The following is a 19,146-nucleotide window of genomic DNA, read 5'->3' as shown; positions in this document are numbered from 1 at the left end:
GGAGGCTCAGGGGAGACCTTCTTGCTCTCTACAACTACCTGAAGGGAGGTTGCAGCCAGGTAAGGGTTGGTCTCTTCTCCCAGGCAAGCAGCACCAGAACAAGAGGACACATTCTCAAGCTATGCCAGGGGAGGTTTAGGCTAGATGTTAGGAAGAAATTCTTCCCAGAAAGAGATTGGCCATTGGAATGTGCTGCCCAGGCAGGTGGGGGAGTCACCATCACCGGAGATGTTTAGGAAGACACTGGATAAGGCACTTAAGTGCCATGGTTTAGTTGATTAGATGATGTTGGATGATAGGTTGGACTCGATCTCAAAGGTCTTTTCCAATCTGGTTAATTCTAACACTGCACATTTAAAGATCCTCTTTTCATTTGCTTCGTTACCTTTGTAAAATTGTAACCTACCTGGTTGAGTATTTTGGTTAAACTATCTCAGCTCTTTATGAATTCCCTCCCCTCCAGAATAAACCAGTGCTGTCTTATTTTAAAAGCTTTTGAGCACAGGCTTGTAACTGAAGAAGGCAAAAGAGAAACTAAAGGCATGTAACTGTAAAGTCCGCTTGGAATTGCTCTAGCTGCATTTCACATGCAGCTTCAGTCTCAGAAAAGCCTTGAGCTTTGTAACTGTGTGAGCTCATCATCTACAAAGGGCAGCTACAGATACTGGGACTGCAAGTTCCACCATCTTATGCAGCACTTAACAGCTTCAGCAGATCCATACCTGAGTATGCTGGTAAATGCAAAGTTTTCAAGTCAAATCTAACTGGCACTTGCTTCATGATCTGGAAAAGTAAACAGATTACAACTAGTTCTAATATGTTTCTGGAAAGCTCTAAGCAGCTGAACAGGAAAACAAAGATGCAACAACTCTACAGGATGGGTGTACAACCCTCTGCTCATTACTGAACTATTTTCCATTGTTTTCTGGTATGGATTTCTTCCAAGCAGCTGTTTCAGGTTTAGCTCTATGTTTTTAATACAATTAAATTGTTAGTATTGAGACAAAAGCATTGGTTTGGGTTTTTTTCATGGGAATACAAAAAGACAGGATTTTTTCAGTTCACACTTTTATCATGCTTATATGTGGGAACAATACTTCATGAGCTGAGAGCTCATGAAATGTTCTAGCGGTTCATCAGTAAACACACATATTTTATCTTCCAGAATGATCTAGTGTATATAAAAGCTGCATTATCACAAATGAATCATTTGTAAGGTAGGAGATTTTTTCCCACAACACATAATATTCTGGAATGTCATGAAACTAGATGACTGCTCAGTGACTGAGTGTTTGAGTACAATTTTCAGTAGCTAAATCATACAAGAAAAGGTAACTGGAATTCAGCCTTTGACAGATGAAGCCTAAATGTAACTAGAGAGCTGTTTTCTACAAAAGGTCTTCACTTCCACAGCTCTGCAGAACACAGGACAGTTTTACAGTACCAGCTGACATTTCAGCTTTTAAAATACTGCCAGCATCACACAAATGCCTTCCCAAGAGATTAAACTGCAAGCTCTTCAACTTTACCAGGTGTCAGTATCATCCCTCAGTCTGAAGATTGCCAAGTATGCAGGGACTCCAATTGCATGTTCCTGGAATTTAGAGAGCTATTTTGCTTTAATTCCCAGGCTGGCATTACATAGTAAGGAGATTAGTCTCCATGTGCACATCAGCATGTGCATTTACCCCTAATCTCATCTCTCAGACTTGCATTAAGAAAGGAATCAGTCAAGGGCAAAGACTTGAGTTGGAGTCCGAAAACAGAACCGGGACTTCACAGAGGGGACATTCAAATGCAAAACTACCTCTAATTCTCCACTAACAATGATGCCCCTAGCCCAAACATATCAGAACAATACTGTTGGGTAGTTACTTTATCTAGATAAAAATTAAGTATTAGGAGTTCTACTTAAAAAAAAGGTTACACTAAAGCAAGACAGCAACTAAAAGCTGCAAGACATTCTTAATGAGACAGATGCTCACTTGCAGTGTTGCATTCCCTGCAGCCACCACTTTGTGTTAAGCTGCTGAAATTACTTCCATTTTTGCACAGAAATGAAGGAAGACTAAAGGTGCTCATGCCTATCATCCCTTTTACCAGCAGTACACATGCTTAGACACACATCACACTCTGCACTGCAGAGCTCCAGTTCTTTCTTGACCTTTGCTGTCAAGCAAGTGCCAGTTTCTGCACAAGAGAACTCATCACAAATTGTGACCACATTAGAATCCATATGAGAGAAATCAGGTGGCCATTTCTTTTAACTTAAGGTGGTCTTTTTGAGAGAAAATAAGTTCATATTTACTGGAAGCATTACCATGGCTGAAGTTTAACAAAAGTGCCTCTGTAAAGGTCTGCCTCCTTATCTAGAAGGCTTCCTAGATGGCCTTGTTTGGACTATATCAAAACACAGCTTTTTGTTCATTTAAGCAACAGGTATCAAAGCAAGTCAACAGAAAATAAATCTAAAGCAGCACTGAGCACAGCTTTTAGTAGTATCTATTTCTTATAAGCTATTAATTAGTAATATTCAATCCCAAAATAACACCAATTCTCCAGCTTAGAAACACAATAGGATTATAAAAGACTGCCAAAAATTGGATGAGAGCCTGCCAGCTGACTGGGTGGAACTGCTTTAAAATGAGAATTGTACAATGCAGGAAAGGAGTTCCACATCTGCAAAAATAGCCTCAACCACAACTCCTGAATCTTTTATTTTATTTTGCTGTACCTTTGGATTGTCAATGATTGACGTTATCATCAGATCAGATTCAGTGTAAATGAGCTCTTTCAGTCTTGACTTCATATCCTGCTGACTTGAGCATACATTTTTAGCCTAGAACAAGAACAGAGGGCTGTTGGTTTGGGTTTTTGTTTTGTTTGGTTGGGGGTTTTTTTAAGTGATTTTTTTTTCAGATGTTTGATTATTCCCACAATATTTCATTTCACCATTATCCTACAGGTTGGCCATTTAAACAGCATAGGACTTTTTATGTATGTAGTAGCAGACAGGGCCAAGAAAAAACTGGACACTGGAACAGCTTGCCCAGGGAGGTGTTGGAAGCCTCATCCCCGCAGGTTTTAAAAGCCAGGCTGTATGTGGCTCTGGGCAACCTGATCTAGTGTGAGGTGTCCCTGCCCATGGCAGGGGGGTTGGAACTGGATGATCCTTGAGGTCCTTTCCAACCCTAACAATTCTATGAAATATGTTGGAATAAAATATACTGGGTCCAAAAAGTAGCCTGAGAAAGGAGAAGATATTTGATCTCCTTTTTTTCCTCAGTGTATAAAAAGAAAAATTCTTTCCTAACTCTTACATCTGAAGTCTGCAAACATGTTTCAAAGAATCTGCACGCTGTAGGAACTGCTCTCATCTTGTAATTATGGAAGGATGGAGAACACAGCTGAAAAGAAAGCAGACTCCAGGCTAAAATTCTAACTATGAGGATACCACCACCCATTAATATTATTTTTCTACTCACCTTTTTCAAGCATGAAGCTCTTTGAGGGGAATTTTGTCTGAGGGCAGTAGTAGCATCATTTACTTCTACTGCAGTGCTTGTTCTAGGTGTAGGACGAGAACTGGTGAGAAAGAAAACAGGAAGAGGGAAAAACACATCACAAATATTATAAATTAAGTATCACTGCAAACTACATTTTTGTTGCTGTTTTGAAACTTCCATACTATGCAGTAAGCTGTCAACAAAAATGATGGCATGCTTGACCCATCAATTAAACACAAGCTTTGTGTCTTTAAATGTGCTGACCAAGTCAGGATTTATCTGCCCATTAAAAATAGGAAGGAGCAGGTGATTTCTTTTATGGGATGTTTTTAAATGAATGTTATTCTTATTTTCTCACCCACAGCCACTCTCCATACTGCATGCTAAAACATTGTTATCTTAATTTAGCCTGGAGAAGAGGAGACTCAGGGGTGACCTTATTACTCTCTACAACTACCTGAAGGGAGGTTGTAGACAGGCAGATGTTGGTCTCTTCTCCCAGGCAGCCAGCACCAGAACAAGAGGACACAGTCTCAGGCTGCACCAGGGGAGGTTTAGGTTGGATGTTAGGAAGAAGTTCTATACAGAGAGAGTGATTGCCCATTGGAATGGGCTGCCCAGGGAGGTGGTGGAGTCACCATCATTGGAGATGTTCAGGAGGAGACTTGATGGGGTGCTTGGTGCCATGGGTTAGTTGATTAGGTGGGTTGGATTGGTTGATGGGTTGGACACGATCTTGAAGGTCTCTTCCAACCTGGTTTATTCTATGTATGGGACAAATGTAATCTTTAATTCCTAATAACAAACACACAATGGTAAATAACTTGGCAAAACCCTGCACAGAAAATTTTAAGTTCTTCTCTTCTGAATGCCAACTCCAGGCTAGGTAATGAGAACTCAAAAGTGCCCAATTCTCATGAGTTTACTTTTCAGGGTTTGGTGTCTGGGGTTTGATTTATTTACTTATTCATTCATGTATTTTTATCCTGTCTGCTCGTGAGGAAAAAGCTAAAAGACTGCAAATTTGCAATTTTTATGAAGTTGCTAATGAACTTTTTGCAGTATTCATCGATTTCAACTGAACTGTTTAAAACCAACTTTAGAATTATTACAACTCACAGGCCAGGAAACTAATCAATGGCTTCAAATAAATGTGTTTTCTTCATTAGGTGAAATTAATGCACACACTTAGCTGCAAGTCACTTTTACCCATTAGACAAGGCAACTAAATTAAAGATGCAAACACCAAACAAAATTGATGACACTCAGGGAAAAAAAAATAAAAATCAATGATCAAATGACTAACATAGTTGTTCTCTTTCTTTTCCTTATTTTCTTAAAGGCATCTTTTACTACTTTCAACAGAAACCTAAATCTAAAGAATGCCAAAATATGACCTACTAGATAGATGAAACTATATAAAGTGTCCTAAAAGCCCATGGTAGAAATACATCAGGATCTGCTTGGATCCAGTCTGATTTTGTAAACCAACAAAAAAATAGGATTTCTTGCTAGGAGGCTGAACAAGTTATTTCAGGTTCCCATGGTCTTCAAAACACGTAGATTTGTTGAATCTGTTTTTTTTTCCTCCAAACCTAATTTGCTTTCATTTGTGTTTGAGATACAGAAAATCTTCCCTACTATTCCAGTTCTCAGCTGGTTTCTCAGTTTAAAAGACGACAAATGATAGTTGAATGGAACAGATGAAACAAACAAGATCTACTCCCTTTCCAAAGCTACCGCTTTGAAAAGCTGATTAACCACTCCAGCAGCTAAGTAAATTCTGATGCCAAGTGCCAGGTCAGCAGCTTCCCTTCGATGTTTTAAAACTTCATTAGGTAAATCCATGCTGTTTTGAGATGTTAAACCACTGAAGCAGAGAGTATTTCAGAAAATAGTAATTTTTACATTTGTATTACTTTATTGTAAGTACATTAATTTTCCTATGAAGTATATTGTTGTTAAACACACTTTTTCCCCCTCTCTACTCTTATTCCTGACATAATTTGGATCAGCTATTACACCAAGGTGTTTGCAATGTCATTGCAGTCTCTCTTTTTAGCAGACTGCTAAAGCAAACAGCAAATGCTAGTTTAAATTACTAATGGTAAGGGTTTAGCTGGCATGTTTTAAGTGACAAGTTGTGCTTTATTAAACCCAGGTGAAATAACTGAAAAAGCAGACACGCTATCATGTACAAAATCCCTATTTCAGGTTATGCAAGAACCTTTAAGGAGTTATTTTATTTCAAACTGGAATATTTCTGCTTGATGACTCTAAGAACAGTATCTATTTCACTCAGTCTTCTTGGCTTGAAAGCTGGTACAAAGTTTCAGAATCAGCTAACAACTAAAACACATCATTGTTAAACCAATCACTATTTTATGTTTAATACTTACATAGAAGATATTTATTAATGGCTTGTGATGAAAAGCTGCAGGTAGAATTGATGAGTGGATCTTAAGCATTAATTAGCAGATTTTAAGCTGCAGGCTTTTCCTTGTATATTTAAAAGTAAGGATATCCAAAGCGTATTTTCTTATAAGAAGGTAAGGAAGTTATAAATAATTTTTTCTATTGAGACAGCTATGAAGTCAAAAGTCTGCTGCTCCCCAAACCTAGTGTAATAAAGCCATAAAAGCATTGCTTTAAACAACACAGTGCTTTTACAACTCTTCAAAGGTGACTTAATATGAATTAAACTGGTGATGGAAAATTCCAAAGGAGACTCACTAACAGAAGGTTAGTAACAGCATTACATAACATCTGAAGAAACATTCCAATTGTTCTTTAGGTTTTCATACCTGAGAAGAAAGAGGGATTCATTTAATTCACCATCAATTGCACTTTTGGGGCGCAGCTCAGTCTGAGTTTCTGCTGAAAAGAGAACATGAGCTTTAGAATAGAATAAACCAGGTTGGAGGAGACCTTCAAGATCATCGCATCCAACCTATTATCCAACCCACCTAATCAACTAAACCATGCAACCAAGCACCCTATCAAGTTTCCTCCTAAACACCTCCAATGATGGTGACTCCACCACCTCCCTGGGCAGCACATTCCAATCACACTCTCTGTGTAGAATTTCTTCCTAACATCCAGCCTAAACCTCCCCTGGCACAGCTTGAGACTGTGTCCTCTTGTTCTGGTGCTGCTTGCCTGGGAGAAGAGACCAACCTCCACCTGTCTATACCCTCCCTTCAGGTAGTTGTAGAGAGCAATAAGGTCACCCCTGAGTGTCCTCTTCTCCAGGCTAAGCAACCCCAGCTCCCTCAGCCTCTCCTCATAGGGCTTGTCTTCCAAACCCCTCACCAGCTTTGTTGCCCTTCTCTGGACACATTCCAGCAAGTCAACAACCTTCCTAAACTGAGGGGCCCAGAACTGGACACAGGACTCAAGGTGTGGCCTAACCAGTGCTGAGTCCAGGGGCAGAATGACCTCCCTGTTCTGCTGGCCACACAGTTCCTCATACAGGCCAGGATGCCATTGCCCCTCTTAGCCACCTGGGCACACTGCAGGCTCATATTCAGCCTACCATTGATCAGTACCCCCAGATCCCTCTCTGCCTGGCTGCTCTCCAGCCACTCTGACCCCAGCCTGTAGCACTGCATGGGGTTGCTGTGGCCAATGTGCAGAACCCGGCACTTTGATGTGTTAAATCTCATGCCGTTGGATTCTGCCCATCTGTCCAGCCTGTCGAGGTCCCTCTGCAAAGCCCCTCTACTGTCCACTCAGAAGGCCAAAACAAATCAAATGGAAGGAATAAGCATGTTGGTAAAGTTGCCCAAATTAACAAGATACAAAATAATCTAATAAAACAATAGTACCTATTTTGAAAGTATTGCTTGGTAGCTTCTTATCTTCTCTTGAGGGTGACAGGACATCTAGATTTTTCTGAGCATCCACCTGCTCTTTGGCATTCCAAGTCACTGATGACTCTGTGCTCTTACTGCTGTTATAAAAGGTTTTAAACAGATTTTAAAACAGAAGGATCAGGTCCATTATACACAGCAAATACTAGTATAGGACTTGTCTGTCATTCTCTAGAACTATGCCAATGTGTTAAATCAGTTTTTAGATTAGCAAAAAGCAAAGATGAAAAGCAAGTCTACAACAAACCAGTTAGAGAATATTAAAAATTCTTTAGTTCACTCCCTGGAACTGGCATGAAAAAAAAAAAAAAAAAAAAAAAATCAGGAAAGTTAAATTACCCCATGATACCAGAGCTATAAAGAAATATTAAAAGCTTTAGAAACCATTCAGTCTTCACAGGAAGAAGTCACAATAATCCTACTTCAAATGATGAAGTCAGCAGCCTAGATTAGGATCAAGAAAAACTATCTGGTTTTTGCATAATGATTTACATATCACACTTCATTCTAAGGTAATTGATATTGGTTGGTTGTTTTTTGTTTTTGTTTTGTTTTATCTACCCCTCTACTATTCAGATGGAACTGGGTCATATAACCTTCCTCCAGTCTATCCATGATATCAAATATTAATCAGACACAGATTGTGAAGAAAAGAAATACATGGCCCTCGCAGCTGGAAAAAAGACAAACCCAAACCCAGTATTGAACTTGTTTTGCCTGTCAAGCCCATGTCCTTTCTTTGTCAGATCTGTCAGTTGATGCATACCTCAGCAGATATTTCAGAGGTATTAAAAAACCCTCAAGTGTAAGGTGACATAACCAAGTATCCCACAGGAGACTAAGATTCTTCTGTTTCTCTGAAAGTTCCTCCAAGATGAGCATTATGGTAGAGGCTGACATTAAGGCTTGCTAAAACATGGAACACTTACTTTGTGGCATAAACTTTAACTCTTGATTTACCTGTCTTGGTGGTGAAAGCAGTACTAAAATGAGAAGACAAGGATCTCCAGCTAGAATGTTAGAACGAAAATACTGCAACACCAGTATCAGAAATAAGTATTAAATATCACAAGAGAATTTGGAAATTGCTAGAACACAGATTATTCAGCATTCTAACAGAAAACTATTCTCACATCACTTCTCTAGATTGGAACCTCAACTAGCTTTCAAATTTTTAGAACAAAAACAACAAACCATAAAATACTCTAAACACTAAATATCCCAAAACAAATTGAAACCCAAAACCCATCCAGGTAACAGAAGCTTAAGCTTTTAATACATAGAACATATTTTCACAAGAGGTTTGGGACTTTCTGCATGTACAGCAGGGTAGGCTATTACAAATTTAGAAGGAAATCACATTAGATTAATGTTCTAGCTCATAAGCAAGGAATATGGGTCAGCTGCATTTGCAAGGATATAAAGCTGAACCACAAATCTAAGATGCTGTACTGATAGGATTTGTGATGCTCTAAGCCTAATGCCCAAAAACCCAAAACACAACTAAGGATAAAACTGACCCTTATTTGGAAGGGTCTACAGAAGCCTTCCAAAAAAACAAGCAGTCAAATTACTGTGCATCATTGGTATGTACACAAATACATAAGTCAGAAGGAAGTTTTAACACATTCTATAGCCTGGAGGAAGGAATCTGTTGGAAGTGAACACTGTAATACACTATCAGGGTAGTACAATTCCTAAGCAGCCAAAACTGTCTACTGGATGGTCTAAAACTCCCTTCATCAATTAGTTAAAATCATGAAAATATAAAACAAAATTGGACTTAAAAAAGACAAAATTTACAGAAAGACATAAGAATATTTTTATTAGAGTATTTGCTGTTGAGAAAAAGCCATTCAGTACCTGGAGCTTGTGACCTGGGTGTCTGCAGAATCACACCCACAATGGCTAAGGGATCCTTTCCAGAAGGGATGCTGCAATAGCTCTGTCCAGTTCAGCCTTTTGAAAAGCAACAAGCAAACTGAAAAACCAGTGGCAAAGTGCAGTTCCACAGACAGAGTAGGTTTTTAACTCAGTGATACTACAGAGCAATTGATCTTGTTCGCTTTTATTTGGCCAACAAATAGAAGTTCTTACACGACAAACTTTTTGCCTCAGAACAGAATAGATAATTCACATAGCACAGAGGTAAGAGACTAAGAATGAAGGAAACTGCATAGCCAGCCCCAATGCATAAGTTATCTGAACCACCCTGAAAATGATAATCTGTTATTTTATTATATAGCAGCTGTAAATCAAAGCCTCATAAAATAGATGTGCCCATTGCTCTAGAAAAGCAAAGCCATCCAATTTTAGAACTACTCAGCATTTGTTCCAGTTACCTACTTAGCACCAGCTACAAAAAAAAAGAAAGAAAAAAAAAATGAGGAAGGTTTCATCAAAGCATTCATTCTTAGTATCTTCATAGGAGCACAATTTGCTTTTTTATGAAGATGAAATGACTTTTACCTTCTCTGTCATCTACAACACACTATACATACACAACAGGAGCAATTATTTTCTCCAAAAGATTAGAACTGTCATGGATTACAGTTTACCTTTTCTGAGGATCCTTTTGAAGCAACCCATCAAGCAAACTAATGAACTCAGCTGAAGGCTTGCAAAAAGCAGAACCTGTGAATAGAAGCACCTGAGAAGTAAGTCCTGGACAACAAAAACAAGCATCACATGGTGTAGATCAAATCATTATCTACTGACCACACTAAAAACTTTTTGCTTTAATAGTAATTTCATCTGGAAAAAAAAAAGGAATGCATGAAGAAACTTAAATATACCCTCTTGGCATTTCAAAGAATCTTCAAAACACCACCAACAAAACACCACCAAAAGCCCAACAAAACTAACTGCAAAACCCCAAAACCAAGCTCCCAATGCTCAAACTACTGAAAATTGATCAAATGTTAAAAAAGTATCCTCCAATTATCGTATAGCTATCGGCAAGAAACAAAGCAGAAAGGACAAGGAGCAATGGATGTAAGCTGCAGCACAGGAGGTTCCACCTCAACACAAGGGGGAACTTCTTTACTGTATGAGTCACAGATCACTGGAACAGGCTCCCCAGAGAGGTTGTGGAGTCTCCTTCGCTGGAGACTTTCAAAACCTGTCTGTACATGTTCCTCTGTAACCTGAGCCTGTGTGGCCTGTGTGGCCTTGCTCTGGCAGGGGAGTTGGACTCAATTATCTCTTTGGGTCCCTTCCAACCCCCTGACATCCTGTGATCCAGAGTTGAAATCTGAAATTTTATTTCCTTCCAACCATGACAGTTTTAAGCAGCTCATTGTTACACCTCATTATACAAAAGATGATTTAAAAATTCTTATGCAGCTGAGAAAGACTCTACTTCTGAGAGCTCACAACTATGAAATGCACTTCATTCAATTTAGAACCAAAAACCTCCTAGAATTAAACTTAGAATCTTAGACTTCAGTAACAACAGTTTTAATTCTATAGGTCACCATTCTCACTGCATTACCATGGACTGAATATTCAAGGGCCTCCATGAATATCACTGATGCTTAGAATGACTGAGATCAAAGATTCCATCCCAGAAGGCAAATTTACTTAAAATTATTAACACTAACTTATGTGTCTGGATAAGAAAAGGGCATTAAGCATTCATGAATGGGGAAAAAGTCCTTAGCAAAGGCGGCAATGCTACCATTGACTCTGGACAGCTAACGGATTCCTGCAATCATCCTCATTAACAATCAGTGCAACCCAAATCTTCCACTTTGTAAGTACAACTCTGATTTGATTCATAAACCAATAACAGAATCTTACTCTCTGGTCTAGGTGGCAATGGATCTTCATACAAAATCTTTTCACATACTTCACAAAAGCTGGCTGAGAAGAACGGTGGTGTTCCTATAAACAAACAGAACACATGAGGCAAACCTCAAAATGCCTGCCAGGTGAAAGGAGAGATAAGCAGCTCCTTTTCCTAAGGAAATATCCAAACAAACACCCTCAGCCTGATTGTGTATTTGGCAATTTTGACACAAACCCTTGGATTAAAGTCTTCTCCTGCAAACAGCAAAAGAGACCATGGCCAGAAGGAGCACCAAAAGTGGCCTGACAAATGTCATCCTAATAGCTGGGTATGAATCAGCAACATGACAAGAGGAGAAAGTCTAGGCAGCAATCAGTATCTGTGACTACATTGATCCAACAAGTCAGTGTATTGGTTAAGACTTCAGAAGGTTGCAATGCAATTCTCTTTTGTGATGACATTTGCCTTTCTGATGCAACCAATACTAACAAGTACTTGATTTGCAGGAAAACCAAGGACTCTAGTTTTTTTTTACTAACAAGTTTTCTCTTCTAAAAATCAAAATGATACATCCAGAGTTTGGCCTGCATTAGGAAAAGTGTGGCCAGCAGGAGCAGGGAAGTCATTGTGACCCTGTACTCTGCATTGGTTACGCTGCACTTGAGTACTGTGTCCAGTTCCGGGCCCCTCTGTTTAAGAAGGGCATCGAGGCACTTGAACATGTCCAGAGATGGGCAACAAGGCTGGGGAGAAGCCTCAAGCATAAGCCCTGTGAGGAGAGGCTGAGGGAGCTGGGATTGTTTAGCCTGGAGAAGAGAAGGCTCAGGAGTTACCTCATTGCCCTCTACAACTACCTGAAAGATGGTTGTACCCAGGAAGGATTTGGTCTCTTCTCCCAGGCAACCAGCACCAGAACAAGGGGACACAGTCTCAAGCTGTGCCAGGGGAGGTTTAGACTCGAGGTGAGGAGAAAGTTCTTCACCGAGCGAGTCATTCATCACTGGAATGTGCTGCCCAGGGAGGTGGTGGAGTTGCCGTCCCTGGAGGTGTTCAAGAGGAAATTGGACGTGGCACTTTGTGCCATGATCTAGTCATGAGGTCTGTGGAGACAGGTTGGACTCGATCCTTGGGGTCTCTTCCAACCTTAGTTATACTGTGATACTGAGTTTAATACTGAGGAGACTAAACCCATTACACCCTCAGAATTTGATGAATGCTATACTTTTAAATCATAGTATTGAAACAATACATTCTAATTAGCATCATAATATTTAGATCACAGTCAAAAGGCCAAATCAGCAGTATGACTTCATTATTTGACAAAGATACTTTCAAGTACAGTTAATATATTCTTCTTCCAGAAATCTTTAAAATGCCTCCAAACTTCCCTAGAAAGTGAAGAAGAATTTTCCCTGGGACCATGACCCATGCTTCCATTATCACAGGTATTAAATAGAGAACACAAATTTACAACCTGAGAACATTTCATAAAGTAAGCATCCCAAGGCCCACAGATCACTGGCTTTGGAGAAATCTTCTCCCTTTATTACTTCTGGAGCTGTGTACGATGGACAACCTACAAAATACAATATGTATCATGCACTTAGATTATTCAGTCAGCATTTACCCTGTTCAACACTTCACACTTGGTCTCTACACTTCAGTAATTTGGAGATGACCTTCACTTAGATACCAAATGTTAAGTACTTCCAAAGAAACTTCCCTCCTATGCTTCTACTGAATTATGTAGGTTTACATACAAGCTATTTTGTTGCTTATTTCTATTAACAAAGCTGGCTTGTGCTACATTTTTCTAACACAGTGATTAATGCAAAGAATGTTTTGATAGGCCTTGACAGCTTCCAGAGCCAAGCAAATTGAACAGAATGATAAACTAACATAATTCTCAGGTCAGCAACAAAACCAATTATAGTCCATCAGGTTTGTTTGGGTTTTTAAAGCTATCCCAAGACTAAAACCTTCAAGAAATTAGAAAGCACTTGTCCAAAAGCAAGGTAGCTAGTCAGCTGGATAACTGATCTAAACTTGTTACAGCCATTTTCACCCTCACACACTACGGAAAACATCACATGTTAAATTCTAGCAGCTGCCTTCATACAGACAAAGAAATATCCTGTTCCTATTTCCGTAGTAGTTCCCACCTAACCACTAACTTATGTCTCAAAAATCTCTTTATACATTACAAAAGCTCAGCAAAAGTGTCAATTCTGCAATCCTTCCAAAAGTTCATTTTGGATTCTATTATTCTTGGGGTTTATTTTATTAAGTGACTCAAGGTCATTAATCATACATATTGAATCAGATGCTTTGATGGCAATAGGGGAGATATTAGATTTCTATTCCTTCCTGAATAAAGATGTGTTCTTGGCCCTCTTATGTTCAGTGTGGACTTCCAGCAAAGTATTAAGAAAGCTCTCTTCGTTCCCACAAAACACTGCCAAGAATTCTGTTGTTTCTAATAATAGTAATTGCTGTGACACATCAATATCTTGGAAATAAAAGTCCATGAGATCATCTGCAATGATGACCAAGGAAAGATTCAGAAGATTAAAACCAACTTTCTGATTTGTGTTTCTTCCCTCTCATCAAATAAGAGTATTTGAACCCAGTTTCAATCACAGAATGGCTCAGGTTGTAAGGGACCTCAGAGATCACCTCCTCCAACTTCCCTGCCATGGGCAGGGACACCTCTCAACTAGACTCACGTGCTCAAGACCTCATCCAACCTGGCCTTGACTATTTACAAAAGTGGGAAAGGTCAGAAATTGTTTACATTTCACACATTTAATACTAGAAAGTATTTTTCCCCCCAGCTTTTAGTCAAACTGGCTTTGTGAATCTTAGAATTCTTACCATGAACTTGAAAGCGAGTAGAAAAGAAACAAACTGTTTTTCAGGTGCTGTTCCCTCCTTAAGAGCTAAATTTTGGGTTTCAGCATTTGGTTTATCTAGAAATTTAGTCAGCTCCAATGGAATGATAAACAACTGTTGTATTTCAAAGTGTTGTCCCCAGATTATTTCAAACAAAGTATTTTTCCAATTTTAATTCTATCCCTCTGGTGCAAGTCAATGTAGGCTAGTAAAAACATCATACCTCTAAACCTGATTTCTGAGTATCTTTGTGGAATGCTTTCACTGACATCTCCATCTTCTTCAGATCCAGAAAAAGCTAAAACACCTTCCCAGTTTTCACTCTCCAGTTTAGCCAAGCAAAAATTACTGAATTTCAAAGTGCCAGACCCTTCCAGCAGAATCTAGAAGGATAAACAAAATCCAACATACAAGTATTATATACCAAAACTGATGACTAATTAAATTTCTAACAAATTTGAAAATAATTGTCATTTAATAGCCTCAAACCATTCCAGTTCACAGTGATAACCACTGAAAAGCAAAAACACTGAATAGCTTTGTCAATTAAAAAAATTTTTTTTAAAAAAAAATTAAAAAAAAAAAAAATCAACTGGTCTTCTAACTCAAAACCTGTAAAAACTCACAATAGAACCCTGAAGGGGCAGAATGGCTCAGGTTGAAAAGGACCTCAGAGATCATCTCCTCCAACTTCTCCACCATGGCCAGGGACACCTCTCAAGTAGACTCAGCTGCTCAAAACCTCATCCCAACCTGACCTTCAACATCCTCAGAGAAGAGGCATCCACAACCTCCCTGGGCAGCCTATTCCAGAGTCTCACCATTCTCAGAATAAAGAACTCTTTCCTAAGCTCCAGTCTAACCCTGTTCTCCCTCAGCTTCAAACCCTTCACCCTTGTCTCTAGACACTCCCACGGAAAGTCCCTCTGCAGCCTTCCTGTAGGATCCCTTTAGGTACTGAAATGCAGATCTAAGGTCCCCCTGGAGTCTTCTCTAGATTGAAACCCCCCCAGCTTCCTCAGCCTATCCTCATAACAGACGTGTTCTAGCCCTTGGATCATCTTTGTGGCCTCCTCTGGACTAGATCCAACAGCTCTGTGTCCTCCTTATGCCTGAGACACCAGAACTGGATGCAGTATTCAAGATGGGGTCTCCCAGTCTGCACTTCTGTTTAGCTATCGTTAAATCTAAATCAACAATGATATTAGGATAGAAAAGGATGCAGAGTAAAAACTGGGGAAGAGTGGTAAAAACAAACATCAGTTCATTTGAGGAACAAGAGAGAAGGCTGTTAACAAAAGGAAGTATCACAGTATCACTAAGGTTGGAAGAGACCTCAAAGATCATCAAGTCCAACCTGTCACCACAGACCTCATGACTAGACCATGGCACCAAGTGCCACGTCCAATCTCCTCTTGAACACCTCCAGGGATGGTGACTCCACCACCTCCCTGGGCAGACCATTCCAATGACGAATGACTCTCTCTGTGAAGAACTTTCTCCTCACCTCCAGCCTAAACTTCCCCTGGCACAGCTTGAGACTGTGTCCCCTTGTTCTGGTGGTGGTTGCTAGAGAGAAGAGACCAACCCTTTTCTGGGTACAACCACCTTTCAGGTAGTTGTAGAGAGCAATGAGGTCACCCCGAGCCTCCTCTTCTCCAGGCTAAGCAACCCCAGCTCCCTCAGCCTCTCCTCATAGGGCTTGCGCTCAAGGCCTCTCCCCAGCCTTGTTGCCCTTCTCTGGACACATTCAAGTGTCTCGATGTCCTTCCTAAAGTACTTCCTATGTAGTTAACTTTACTACCTCATGAGCATTTTCTATTACTCCAAAACACTCTGTAGCATGATAGAAAAGGTATAATGATGAAGTTTTAAGTCCATGGACAGAGGACTAAAATTCTGCATTTGTTCAAACATAGGCCAAATCAAAAAGAATCCACCCCATTGTCTCAAACAAGCAACAGGGAAAGAAATCCATTAGATCATAAAAAATTCAAGCTATGGACCTCTCTCTCATTGTCTTCCCATGAATTATGGAGCTCAACTGGCCTTCAACCTGAGGTAAGCTTCTTCCCAAGAGTAAAACTAAAATAGTGAATTAAATACTGATGGCATGCAAGGTAACATGCAGTGTCCCCTATAAGTAATGCTCCTCCTCACCTTTGCAGGCGTCAGCTCACAGAAGATAATTCCAAGCTTATGAATGTGGTACAAACCAGCAACCAAATCAACACCAAATTCTCTCACCACATCTTCAGGCAGGTGTTCATCCTGAGCAATAACAGATTCTAGAGAACCACCTGAAATATGTTTACACATAGTCAGAAAGTGCACTTAAAAAAAAAAAAAGGTAAATCTAAGACACACAGAAAAAAATAAATAATTTCCAGTAGTGTAACAACAAAATTAATTTTAACTGTAATTAAATTGAGTTCATTACTTCAACATTACTTGACTGTTGAATTGTCTTACAAAGAAGGGGAAAACAGAAACAGAGAAGAGAGTCACATTGCAGTGAAACAGTATCCAATGGGTTTAGTCAAACTCCTTAACCAGACCCCTGATGCATAAAGTACCGAAGAGCAAGCACCAACTTTTGTGAACAAGTGCTGATGCAAAAGCTGATGACAGGCAGCTTTCCACTGAATTCACCGACAACAGCTTTAGCAAGAGTGGGTTACATTCAGAGATCCTGAAGAAACAAAACAACCAAACCAAACAACAACAACAAAATACCCAAGCAAACAAAACCCAAAAAAACCAAACCAGCCAACCCACAAACACCACCACACAAGAAAACCCCAAACCAACCACACAAATAAACATACCCCAAACTGAAATACCCAGGCCCAACATGTCACTTACCAGGTTTCTCACACAAACATACATAGAGAGTGAAGCAAAGGAGAAATAAGATTTCAATTAACTCTACAAAATGCTTCCAAAAGCAGCAGTATTGTTATAGAGAAGATTCTCAATAAATCAAATAATTATTCAACTTTCTCAGCCATCCTAGCATTGTGGAGAAACTACTGTAAGAAATCTCTTACAAAGACTCACTTCAGAAATGTTTACCTTTGGAGCCTATCTTACCTGTGCATAATTCCATTATAAGCCAGAGATAGTTGCTTGTTTCATGCCATTCACGAAATGCCACAATATTCTTGTGTCTGATTTTATGAGTCAGACGAACCTAGAACAAAGTTGGTGTTTTTTTTTTTTTTCTTTTCAATTAAGTATGTTAAAAATAAAAAGAAACATATATGGGCTTACAGCAGAGGGAGAGAGAGAACACAGCTTTACAGCAGTTACTTGTTCTTTTTTCCAGTGCATTAAAATTATTCTCCAATTCAAGTATTTTAGTTTTAAATGCATATTGAGAAAAGATACATTTCCTCACAGACCCTGCCCAATTCACCTGGTTTTAAAAACATATATATATTAAAAAAACCCAAACAACACAACAGGAAGTTCCCCAATTCAAAATTAGAAGCAGTGTTTAACCTTCCTGCATCACTAACATGACAACAAACTGGAAATCAGAATATTTAGACAAACTTTGATTCCTACTTTCTTCTTAAATGAGAACACAGAAGTGTGAGACAATAGGGTGAATACAGTAAGAGGAAATAAAAATATTCTCCCCCCAGTTCTTTAGCTTAGTAGGGCAATAGCAAGCAAAACCCTACCCTTTTGACTCACAGTTTGCTTTCTTCATGTTTTTGCAGCCTGTAAGCTCTGGAATAATGTTTCCTTTCACCGTAATTATTATATGTGATCCTCTATGCAGGCAATTTTTAATGAGTTTTCTCAAAAAAGGTCTTTTTACCTTCATTTTATTTGTTTCTTCTACTTGTGTTTGTGCTTTAACTTGTCCATAAGCTTACACTTTCCTCCGCCCCCCCCCCCCCCCCCCCCCCCCCCCAAGTTCTTTAGCTTAGCAGGGCAATAGCAAGCATTAAAATTCATATTTGAAATATCTAATTGTATCAGTTACAGTTTCTTTGCCAGAAAGAACACTTTGCCAAGGTTTTACAAACCAGGACTGGTTTATCTTAAAGGTTCTTTTTTTCATAAAGAATATCATTTCTTCTTGTTAAGTAAGTGTGACCCTTTGGATCTGAGGGTCCAGGGTTCAAGCCCCACGTTAGGCTACGCCTTTAAGAAAGGGACAGTTAGTGGAACACTCTGGCTGAATGTTTTGGTGTGAAAAGGAAACTGAACTCTTTCACCACCACAGTAAGCAACTGGATTATTTGCTGGAAGGTATCACCCCTACAACTTCCAACAAATTAGACCAAACCACTACATGCAAGTAACTGCTTTTACAAGCTCTCTGAGGCATCCTAGAAACACTAAGTTTGTAAACAGGGGTTTCTGCCTGTGATTTAAACAATAAAATCAGGTTAAGAAAGAAATAGATTAAAATGGAACTTTATTGGAAGCATTTAAAAACTTAAGATGATCTAAACATCAACAAACTCCACATAAAGAAGCACACTGTATTTTCCTTCTCTGTGCTACAAGGACTTTTAAAGTTGCATCTTTTTCCCAGATGGAGCAGGGGAAAAAAAAAAACATTACTTACCCAGTTTTGTACTTCAGCTCTTCTGCATTTATCAGTGCAAATAACAGCCACAAAATTAATTGCCCCTTTTCTTCTACCTTTATAAACAACTGTCTTTTGTCCTCTTCCAATTTCTTCATACAGAATGAAGTTCTCCATACTTAAGGATGCTTTACAAGCAATAGGTTAGAAACATGGTATTAAAAAAAACCTTTAAAGAAAGGAGAGAGAGGGAGAACAGTTAACCTCCTAGTTCTCAGAAACAGAAATTATGTCGTTCCAGCAAAATCAAACAATTTATTCAGTACACCTGACACACCTAAGGAACAGGCTGCCATCCAGAGGGACAGAAATCAGAAATCAGCTCATGTGAACTTCATGAGGTTTAACAATCTTCAATTAAGTGTAATGTCCTGCACCTGGGTGAAGGTAACCCTCAGTATCAATACAGGCTTGGGGGGGGGGGGGGGGGGGGGAGGGATGAGAACAGCTGTGCAGAGAAGGACATGGATAATGAAA

The 19,146-nt window shown here is 39.3% G+C and overlaps 1 protein-coding gene across 1 annotated transcript in view; it reads right to left on the bottom strand.

Moving 5' to 3' along the window:
- Positions 1 to 18,795, bottom strand: part of ULK4 (unc-51 like kinase 4) — a 149,035-nt gene extending 130,240 nt beyond the window's left edge. Inside the window, exons 1-13 of the mRNA XM_054160896.1 lie at positions 18,649 to 18,795; positions 17,154 to 17,253; positions 16,221 to 16,360; positions 14,284 to 14,443; positions 12,643 to 12,744; positions 11,180 to 11,263; positions 9,937 to 10,012; positions 9,242 to 9,337; positions 7,334 to 7,458; positions 6,311 to 6,383; positions 3,486 to 3,585; positions 2,735 to 2,839; positions 723 to 783 (exon numbers count right to left, since the gene is read on the bottom strand). Of these exons, the coding sequence (XP_054016871.1) occupies positions 723 to 783; positions 2,735 to 2,839; positions 3,486 to 3,585; positions 6,311 to 6,383; positions 7,334 to 7,458; positions 9,242 to 9,337; positions 9,937 to 10,012; positions 11,180 to 11,263; positions 12,643 to 12,744; positions 14,284 to 14,443; positions 16,221 to 16,360; positions 17,154 to 17,253; positions 18,649 to 18,786 (1,360 nt within the window). The 5' untranslated portion in view covers positions 18,787 to 18,795. The remainder of the gene's footprint in view (positions 1 to 722; positions 784 to 2,734; positions 2,840 to 3,485; positions 3,586 to 6,310; positions 6,384 to 7,333; positions 7,459 to 9,241; positions 9,338 to 9,936; positions 10,013 to 11,179; positions 11,264 to 12,642; positions 12,745 to 14,283; positions 14,444 to 16,220; positions 16,361 to 17,153; positions 17,254 to 18,648) is intronic.
- Between the last annotated feature and the right edge of the window lie 351 nt (positions 18,796 to 19,146).

The sequence above is a fragment of the Dryobates pubescens genome, chromosome 4, assembly GCF_014839835.1.
Source record: "Dryobates pubescens isolate bDryPub1 chromosome 4, bDryPub1.pri, whole genome shotgun sequence".
Taxonomy (NCBI): domain Eukaryota; kingdom Metazoa; phylum Chordata; class Aves; order Piciformes; family Picidae; genus Dryobates; species Dryobates pubescens.
Note: the sequence above shows the minus strand (reverse complement) of the source record. Positions and strands in the feature narration are given on the sequence as shown.